The sequence below is a fragment of the Hippichthys cyanospilos genome, chromosome 1 (assembly GCF_059441005.1).
Source record: "Hippichthys cyanospilos isolate Australia breed blue-spotted pipefish chromosome 1, RoL_Hcya_1.0, whole genome shotgun sequence".
Lineage (NCBI taxonomy): Eukaryota > Metazoa > Chordata > Actinopteri > Syngnathiformes > Syngnathidae > Hippichthys > Hippichthys cyanospilos.
In genome coordinates this window covers 15,359,960-15,370,317 of record NC_142369.1, presented here as the reverse complement: position 1 = coordinate 15,370,317, position 10,358 = coordinate 15,359,960, and the positions used below count along the sequence as shown (strand labels likewise).

Below are 10,358 nucleotides of genomic sequence, written 5' to 3'. Positions count from 1 at the left end.
GATAACTAGAACTATGATTACATTAAAAACATAATAATAAATGCTAATCAAGCAAGATTTAATTTCCAGGGCATTTAAAATCTATTATTTTTAGTATTTTTGACCAAATCAATTATTTTTAGTGTTTTGGACATTTCATTTTTCACCATTGATTTAATAACTAATAAACTTGACAAAAATACAAATAAATTTTTGTACTCACCAGTGTCAAATCACAAAGTGCCTCGTTATTTAAAAATAACATTTATTCTTCTTTCTTTCCTCAAGAAGACTTAAATTGTTTATGTTAGCAATGTTGATCAGCGAGTTTGAGGTCCAACGGCAAGTCATTTCTGTGGACATGGAGGCTGATGCTGAAAGCCGTGTCTGTCCGGTCGTGTTTCAGCCACAAAACGCTTCAATGCCGAGAATGAGTGTTCAACAGGTGTCCCCAAATGTTTCTGCAGTTACATTGGTTTTTAAGTAGCCCGCCGATATTTGGCGTCTCCTTGGTACTTTCGTGAAACAATTCAAGTTGACTAACACTAACCCAATATGGGTCTAAACACCAAAAGGCGCAGACAACAGGCAGTCCCCGAGATATTATTGGTAACGTTTCGATTTTCATAGTTGCCTGCATGAAAATGGCGGACGAAACACCTCTTTACGAAATCTCTGTCTGTGGAAAATTCAAATTCACGTCAATTTGCGGCAAAATTACACCTGGGAGAGCCTATCCAATCACAGGACATTTATGTGTTGATTTCTACGTCGTTAGTTCCTCTCAGATCGAAGTCTCGCGAGATGATTGATCCGAGCCCTATAACCTGGACAGACTAAGGAAAACGTTTTGGGTTTTTTGCCATGTGAAGTGTAATTGTGATAAAATAAGGGATGTCATCTTTTTTTCAGGCAATTTGATATACAGTACCTGGGTTTTTTTTCTACTTAGACAAGCCTTGAACCTATATAAATGCTGTTAAAAAAAGTAGTTTAAAGTTGTTGTTTTTTTAATATTGCTTTTTCCTTAAGTCAATGATAAAAAAAAATGCAGTTTTAGGTAAACTTATACAATTTTTATAGATAATATTCTTATTTATGCTTGGTGTGGCGTTAAGCGAAGATGCACCCTGACTTCGGCATCTCACTTTTTTCTTTTAAATCATAATGGAGTTTTATAGATAAAATAATCAGTTAGACCCAGAAGCAGCACTTAAGAACACAGCATACATGTTTATTAACATCCTCATAACAAATTCCAGATATCCAAGTTGACACAAAACCACTGTAGAAAACCAGTTCACCCAGGATATGTACAGAATGAGTTATTCTACACTATAATTACAGTTAAAAAAAAAAATCTATTGACTCTTTCATGCATTTGCCCTTTTTAAACAGTAGAGTGGTTACAAGGCCACGCACAGTTCACACACACGGACACACACACACACACACACACACACACACACACACACACACACACACACACACTTGTCGTTAGTCACTCATTGGCACATAGCAATGCTCAGTGGGGGAGCCCTGCTCACGTCCAAAAGGCCTCTCAAAAGATTTGCACTCAAACGCTCAACGCAAAGCATGGCTGCTAAAATATATTCAAATGAGTGTACAGCCCTGTGTACAGTAAGCATTTACATTCTGCTGAATATGTATACTTGATAAGGCTTATTGTAGATTTTATGCCTGTTGCTGATGTGGCCTGCACGTTTTACACCTCCATAAAGACAGCTAGTCAAAATCTAACTTATCACATGGCAGCAATATAACCTCAAGCGGTTTCCAGATGAACAACAAAATCTATACTGAAATAAGGCAAGAGTATATTAAACTATTTGTAAATGACTATTGTTTAAATATTCATGAGAATATGGCTTGTTGTTTCGCACACCTAACCCCCGTTGGCTTTATTTATTACACGTTAATGCCTTCGCAAAGTATTTGAATTGATTTTCCCCGAGAATGTTTCATTCCAGTTTTGCTGCCCACCCAACATGATTTTAATTGTTTTCGTGTTTGTGACTAATGCACCGAGCCCTTCTCACTGATGAGATTCCTATTTTCATTTATTAAACCATAAAAGAATATAATTCCGTGATTGGTTCTCATTTGCCATTCCAAGCCTTAGTTCAAGAAGGTCCATTAGGTGACTTTGGCTCTATTTTTTTTTTTTTTTTTAATTTTAAAATAAAAGTGCATTGACTTATTGGCCCCTACTCAACACACACAAACACACACACGCACACACACGCAAAATATATGCCATTGTTAATAAATTAAAGTTCAGCAGTTCACATTCATCAGCCAGTTTTTGTGTGTCTAGTTCACATTAGTTCACTGGAGTCCCGTGGCTTGGTTGAGCAGCTCCAGGTCCTTACGTGTCTGCTGAGCCACGGGTGGCGGACAGCCATACGCTTGGAGAGCCAGCGGCAAGAAGCGCTCCTGCAAACCCAGGACGTGGTCCCCTTGGCCCGCCTGGAGACATACCCATGGAGCGGTGGTGGCACTGCCCCGGAAACCCCAAAGTGCCACGCTCTCTACAGGGAGGAACAGATTGTTCTTTTTGGTTTTGTGACGCCACCACGCATTGGTCATAGCCATGGCCACAAACCTTTATTGTGCAAGTCGGCCACCTTGGCCAAACCGAAAGGAATGAGATACTGAGCAACATCAGGCAGACCCTCAGGCTGACCTCGCGTTGCCATTAATACGATGCACCTGTTTAACAGGACGGCAAACACGTCAGCGATATTAAATGCAGACAAAATTAAACATTAGGTTTCACCCACTCACCTCTTTGGTATTCCAGTTGTTAGGTGCTGCTTCATCTTGGTGTCCATCCTGGCAAATGAAGCCTTTTTGGTTACTTTGCCAGAACAGGCATCCACAGAGACCACAAAGTAGCCAGGCTGAGTGAAGTTTATCATTTCCTCGTTTACCTGATGGACAAATCAGATGACTATAAAATGTCTGTTTTTCTTACGTTTTACCCTGACACTTGTGAGTTAAAAATGTGCTCACAGCAATAAAGGACACGTTGTCTCCTTTTTCCTGCTCCTTCACACTCAGAGACTTGACTTGCGTTTGGAGGTAGGGCATCCAAGGCTCACTGGTAAACACACGCTGAAGAAACAAAGAAAGTCACACGAACCAACATTTCCAAGTGTTTAGTGTTTCCCTCCAGTATTGTTGTAATCCGCAGCCCATACTAGGATTTTTACGAGACCGACGATAAATCGGCCAACTGATACAGTCAACTGATAATAGCTTTTCACAAATGCCGATTTTTAAATGTATTTGTTAGACGTTAACACATTATAACATATGATAGTGACATGAAAAACACCAGAACCCAAATAAGGAGAAGAAAAAAAATCATCCGAAATAAATAAATCTTAAGAACAAATTCCATATGCCTTAGGGTGTGATACTATTACATATGCTGTTGTTGTGTGTTGTTTTAAACATTGTATTTATAAAACCATTATTTTACTCTATTTATTCTGTTTTTTAACGAAATGCACTAAGGAGTAGCACCCAAATTCCGTTGTATGCTATACAATGACAATAAAGGCGATTCTGATTCTGATCTGATTCTGATTCACTTCATTTTCCCACACATGCATTTTCAAAAGCCTGTACAATATGTCAAATACTCAATCTCAATACTCAAAACAAACCTGTTGAGCTCCACAGTCCATGCAGGGCTGTGTGTCTAGGACCGGCATAGGCACGACGGCCGAGGGGGTTTTGGCATACTTGGGGTAGGCCTTGCTGGTGCAGTTGCAAATCTGCTGGGAGGAGGTGGTGGCGATGACTTTGACTCTCTCGCAGCCTTTGAACGAGCAGTAGCTGTGACCTTCACGACCGTGGCGAGCTCGCAGGTATAGCCACAGCAAGCTAGTGGGAACAAAGTTCATCAGGTTTGGATGTACTGGAATTAGAGTCAAATTTGATATATAGATGAAATTACCATCACTATTTAAACCTTAGGGGATGAAGTTGGGGGGAATGTTATGGATTATAGTCTGAACTTTACAGTATTTGCACAAGAGATTGATGCAACTAAAAAGGTTGGTTGGCTTCTCTCACCCCACATTTTGGTCAAAAAAGTACTTCCTATCTAACGGCCTTGACTCCAAATCAGCCAGAGAGAAAACGGGCCCGTAGTCTGTGATGTCATCAAAAGTGTTGCTCTGCCTGTCGTTGATGTCGGCCACGATCTGGAAGGTGCTGTCTGGTGGGTAGCACAGTCCGAACAGCACCCAGTCATCTCTAAAGGAACAGAAACATGTAGGCTGAACACATACAGTAGAAAATAAAGAATTTGGGCCCTTTGCTGTGACATTTACTGGAATGATTCCCAACAATTTGCCAGGAAATTGCACTTTTCTTGCTTTTCTTGCATTTTCATTAAGTTGTTTTGAAAATCATTACCTGTACATTGTCTAGGTGTCCTTGAGCAAGATAGTGAACCTTAATTTATACTGAGGGGGTTGCAGCTGTTATGTTTGATGTATGCAGCCTGGCATCAAACATTAAAAATGCTTCTGTTCAGTCCATCATTGAAGTCAACAAAATAATCCGCAAACTTAAGTCAGAGAAGGTCACACTTAAGTTTCAGTATTTAGGCAACAATGATGACTTGAGTTTGGCTGTATTCAGTGATGCCTCGCTGGGTAATCTTCCAGATGGAGGCACGCAAGGAGGTACATTGATTGCTCTCATGGGAAAAAATGGAAGATTCTCCCCACTGTTTTGGCAGTCTAAAAAAGTCAGGCGTGTGGTAAGGAGCACACTGGCAGGAGAAACACTTGCCATGTCAGATGCACTGTTCCTGGCTACACTCTATTCTGAGATTACTACTGGAAATCCTGACCTCAAACCTCTTCCTCTCATCTGTGTCACAGACAATCATTCCCTGTTTGATGCTCTTAAATCCACAAAACAAGTCACAGAAAAGAGGCTCAGGTTAGAAATCAGCAGTATTAAAGAGCTTCTACAAACTAATAAAATCAAAGAGGTACGTTGGTCAAATGCAAAGCTACAACTAGCTGATTGTTTAATGAAAAAAGGCGCTTCAACCCTCATGCTTTTGAAAGCCTTAGAGGAGGGTGTATGCGCACATTGAAGCGAATTGTTTGTGGCTGTTGTTAATGATGTTCAAACTTGTTGCCCTGTTATTTGTGATGTTTAATGTTGTTGCTCATTTATTTTATTTTATTCTTTTGTTTTGTTTTAAAGAAAGGGGGGATTGTTATTATTATACATGTTGTGTGTTGTCGCGAGGACTTACGAGACTGGTTGTTGTGAATTGAGTAATGGCGGAATAAACGAATCGTTAAGAAGACTACGTGTGCAATTTCCAATCCTTTCAGCAGCAACCTCCACTGGTGTTTGAATATTTGTGAATGGGTGAATGTGAGCTTTTGTAAAGCAGATTGAGCCTCATATGGTGTAGAAAACACTGTACAAGTTCATCTAACATTTTACTTGCGCATCCACCACTTTCCACGCCTACAACTGAATATTAGATTAGATAGATTTTCTTTTGTGATTAAACTGTCGCAAGATCACCATTATTTCAGAATGTTGTAAATACTTTTGTGACACTTCATGTGCTACTTCACGGCATGTAATGGTAAATTTTAGTTTGAGTGTCTGTTTCATGTATTCATCCTGAGGAACGTGTAAAGTGGCAACCGGGATTCACATAATGTCCTGAATGCACCCTTAAGATTACTTGGCCACATTCAAGGGGGCTATGTGACATTAAAAGTGGAATGACAATCTAATTTAACACATTTGTAAAATTTTTCCCCTAGGTCTTTTTTTTTTCCCTCGCAAAACAAAACGCTTTAAGATTCATTATTGACTCCGACAAAAACATGTTGTGTCAGTGCTCAGAGCCCCGCCAGGGAGTGCTTGAGATTACAATTAGAATGGTGGTCTGGTATAGTAATTACACATTCGGATTGTTATTTCTCATCCAATTTCCCAGTATCAGCCATTTTCTAACATGTTTATCCTCATCAGTATTATCATGGGTGGGCTGTGTCCTTTCTCAGATAACTGGGGGCAGGAGGCGGGGTACATCCAGGAGTGCTCACGAGTAGTTCGGGTGCAAAGAAAAAACAACCATTCACACGCAAAAAAATAAAAAATAAATTCAAAAGAGTAGATGAAAATATATCTATTAAGCATGTGCATCAAAATACATCGACTGCCCTTACATCTCAGATACACATTTGTGGTCTCACTTGTCAAAGTTGATGAGGGAGAGGACAACCTCTCTGGGGGCAGGTCCATTCCAGTGCAAAGTGTAGCTCTTACTGATCATCAAAACAGGCTGATACTGCTGCGACAGCGCCCCCTGGCTGTTAATCCCCCTAAGACCCAAAGGAGCCGCAGGGTACTCGTCTCTGATGATGGACAGAGTGAGGCTGGGAGCACCTTGGGTCTGGATATAAACCTGAAGAAGATGGATGAAGACTGAATGTTATACAACTGCACATTCATTTTACGTTCATCAATAAAACACAGGTGTGAGTGTCCTCTGCTGTACCTGGGAGTAGCGGCCACTACAAATTACTCCATTCCAAGAAGATTTGTTAACACAGCTCGGATGTTGGATTAGGTAATTGTCAGCCCTGCCCACGTAAGTGTCCTTGTAGCCTGTCACTGAGCCGTCCGCATCATGGTAGATTGAGTTCTTGTCCCCATCCAGGTCGTTCTCCTCGAACCACTGCCCCGGACGACCAAAAAATGACCGCAGGCCCACCTGAGGACGGTATATGGATGGCAGGTGTGGGATTTAGTGGGTACAAGCAAATGTGGATGAGAGTGTGCTTACAGTGGGATGGAAATGGAGGCGCGACATGTTGTTACGCGGGGTGAGCTGCCAGGTGTTCTTCAGGCTGAAGCCCACAGCACTGGTGTAACGCTCCGGCGTGGGAATGAATCCGCGGAACGTGCAGCGGGTCAGCCGCACCGGGCCATCGTAGATCTGGAAGCCTCGGATTGGGAATGTTCTAACACAAAGAAGATAGTGCAAGTCAGTTTATTAATTTGTGTATTATCTGATATTATTACAGAAAGCATCTTAAATGTGTATGTGATTAAGTTATTTAATAATTCCATTATCATTACATTCTATTTGTATTTGGTTTTTGTATTTGTTGGGTTTGGGATTCATAAAAATAATTTTACACTTTTAGACAGCCTAAAGCAATCAAATAAATAAAATTATGTATTTCATAAAGTACTTGCTACTACTGTTCATTAGTGTTTTTGAACACCCATTTTTAAGGGTGGGGTGTGGTTTGAAATAAATTAATTATAAATTAATATAAGAGATAAGTCAATTGCATCTGACAGTAATTCTTACTGTTCATCCTAAAGCAATCAGCCAGTACAGCATCATACTGAGTCAGTTATATTGGTTATGTTCATCTTAACAAACATCATTGAGAAAAAGACATTCCAATAACTTTCAATAGACATGACTGAGTAGTGTCACCTTTAGTTTTAATATATGGGGTTAGGTATATGGGGTTAGGGTTAATATGTTTTATGGCTGATGGCTTTATAACTTGGATGTCCAAAAAGTTCCCTCTATGAAAAAAAAAATGGAAGAAAAAGTGACATCAACTTCATTAGGATTTATACACTAGAAAAAAAAGGTTATGATGAAGTCATCAAAATGAAGCCATGAGTCATTTCCCTCTAGCTAAATTTGTGCATGCTTTAAAAAAAAAAAACCTCTTTATACCATCAGTAAATCAGCACAGAACTTCCTTTCTCTACCTCACGCAATAAACAAATAGCAATCGTAACTAGATCCTCTTATTTTTATCTTTTTCTCCGCCTTCTTCCTTTCCATTACCACTAATAGGTTTTTCCTCACCTGTTTCTAGGGAGGGTTCTCATCTTCCCATCGATTCCTCCTAAGCCCCAGTATTTATTCTGTCCTCCGTTGGTGCCCCGGTTCCGACTTTCTCCCACAAACAGAGACTGTGTCACCTCCTGACTGGAGCCCTCGTCCTTTGGGTAGCTGCCATCGCTACAACAAGAGCAAGGTAAAATATATAAATAAATCAAAGACATTCACATGAAGCAGGTAATGTGTTACCAAGTTAAAAAGCAAAGGTTTGATTTAGTGTGGAGATTTGTTCACTTGAGAGACTAACAGAACTACCATATTTGACTTTCACTGGTCAAGAAAGCCAAAAGATGAATGTTATCACATAGTGGTGAGGAAGTGAAGAAAACAGCTGCAAGAAGCCTGATATGAGCTCAGTGTTCCCATATGTACGCACCTGGCAAAGGATAATCCCACTCCATTGTCTGCAAAACTGTTCACAAAGACAAAATATACATGTCTGCTTTCTGGCATTCCAAAATCCTCATACTATTTCCACAACGATCATGATTCCTACTGGATTTGCCTTACCCAGAATTCTGGATGACGATGTCACCGCCACGTATCCACGCTCCCATGTCATTGTTTTTGAAGGAGACCAGCGTGTCGATGACCGCCGCTACTCGAGGTTGGTTCGGATCCGCATTCTGATGAGGTCGGAATCTGACGAGTTAAATAGAAACTTGTATGTGTAAAACATTCCCACACCTGACATTCCTTTGCAACCTTCATCTGCCTTTAACAAACTCATCACAATTCTGACATGACAAGGACTCAATTGCAAGTGTACTTGCTGTTTTGCATTTGAGTATTTCATTTATGGCCCAGAAGTAAATTTAGGACTTCTCTACTGCAAACATAGTTATAGCCTAACAGGTACTGTATTGCCTGCAGTATGAGAAGGTTTTCGTAAACGGTCCAGTGGTAAATACGTCACACATCATGTGAATATGTTTACAGATTTAAAGCCTCAACTGCCTGAGAAATGCAAACATGCTCACATAATGACTGATAATTGAGTTAATAGAATGTGAGAGTACTCCTGATGAACTGTGAAGACTTCTGTCTGCAAGCCGTCCTTTTCTGTGCCCTCTGGGTGGCACAAGAGGATATTTTTTTTTCCTCTCGGGGTCGTGTGGTGAAGATATTCATAGATTTGGTATGGACTGCCAGACACGATTATGAGTGATTATTTTGGCGAATATAGCAGTCATCATGAAAGAAGGGACCCTTGTCTTTCACTGCCATATTTTCAGAATATTATGGTTCTGATAGGTGCAGGCTTTTGGCACAATACAGTACTTGGCATGCAATGACGTTCATCTTAAATCTTCTTCCTGCTGTCACAAACCATACTCTCTTTCACATGTAAGATTAATACTGAGCACACATTTTAACATTTCCAATTCCAGTCCCAACTCAGCATGGCCAAAAGTCCCAGTGGATGCGTCGAATTTTTCCATGGAGCCGAGGGCAGAGTTTGGGAAGAGAGGACACTGTATGTGTGCCACCTTGTTATTTCTGTCAACACAAATCTGTCAGGACCTCCAATAAAATGCAAGACTGTAGTAATATGACCATCCACCAATCCCCAGCTAAGACCATAACATAGAAAATATACTTCTTTGGAAGAACTATAAATAACCTCAGGCATGAAAATAAAATTAAGTAGGCCAAAATTGATATTGTGGGGGACATTAAAAACAAGCGATTTAAAAAAAATGATCAACAATACGCTGAACCATTTCGGATATGGATATTTTTCCGGACAAAAAATAAATACATAAAAAAAGATGTTCTTTTTGGGGTTAAAACATTCATCCTTATAAAGCTTTTAGCAACAGTACAGACAATGCATGAAGCAATAATTAATGTTAATGGTCTGACAACATTGAAAAAACCTAACTACTGTAAAATAATTGAAATAAACTAGGCATACAACACGGTAACAAGATGACTTGCAACATGATGCTTAAATCTGAGTCTGCCTCATGCTTTTATAGAAAGATTTTAGATTTTTTTGCACAAAATAAAAAGCTAAAAACACACTCAGTTAATCCTGTTTCACTGCTGTATGGTCTATGTAAAAAAAAATTCTTAAAAAAAAAAAAATAAATAAAAAATCACACCTTGCATTATTGTCCAGACACAAGTATTCTCTCGGGTCTGCAGCACTCGCATTGGAGGTCTTCACTCCTTTATCAATGAATAGTCCAGCCTGCACGGTGACAATAGCAAGTCAATAGCAATTACTAACAAAATCTTAACGGATCCAAGTTCAGAGGTGTATTTTTGAATGGCATATTTTACAGTGTCCTTAGGTGTGATTGGGTGCGTGAATGGTTGTTCGTCTGTGTGTGCCCTGGAACTGTCTGGCAATCAGTTGAGGGTGTCCCCCACCTACAGCCCAAAGTCAGCTGGGATAAGCACCAGCAAGCCTGCG

General features: G+C 40.0%; 1 protein-coding gene across 1 annotated transcript in view; it reads right to left on the bottom strand.

Moving 5' to 3' along the window:
• Positions 1-1,192: 1,192 nt before the first annotated feature.
• Positions 1,193-10,358, bottom strand: part of cemip2 (cell migration inducing hyaluronidase 2) — a 28,217-nt gene continuing 19,051 nt past the window's right edge. The window contains exons 12-24 of the mRNA XM_088426363.1: positions 10,045-10,133; positions 8,447-8,578; positions 8,313-8,348; positions 7,901-8,056; positions 6,848-7,025; positions 6,560-6,775; positions 6,255-6,466; positions 4,087-4,269; positions 3,675-3,894; positions 3,016-3,117; positions 2,788-2,933; positions 2,606-2,712; positions 1,193-2,531 (exon numbers count right to left, since the gene is read on the bottom strand). Coding sequence (XP_088282489.1) covers positions 2,329-2,531; positions 2,606-2,712; positions 2,788-2,933; positions 3,016-3,117; positions 3,675-3,894; positions 4,087-4,269; positions 6,255-6,466; positions 6,560-6,775; positions 6,848-7,025; positions 7,901-8,056; positions 8,313-8,348; positions 8,447-8,578; positions 10,045-10,133 — 1,980 coding nt within the window. The 3' untranslated portion in view covers positions 1,193-2,328. The remainder of the gene's footprint in view (positions 2,532-2,605; positions 2,713-2,787; positions 2,934-3,015; positions 3,118-3,674; positions 3,895-4,086; positions 4,270-6,254; positions 6,467-6,559; positions 6,776-6,847; positions 7,026-7,900; positions 8,057-8,312; positions 8,349-8,446; positions 8,579-10,044; positions 10,134-10,358) is intronic.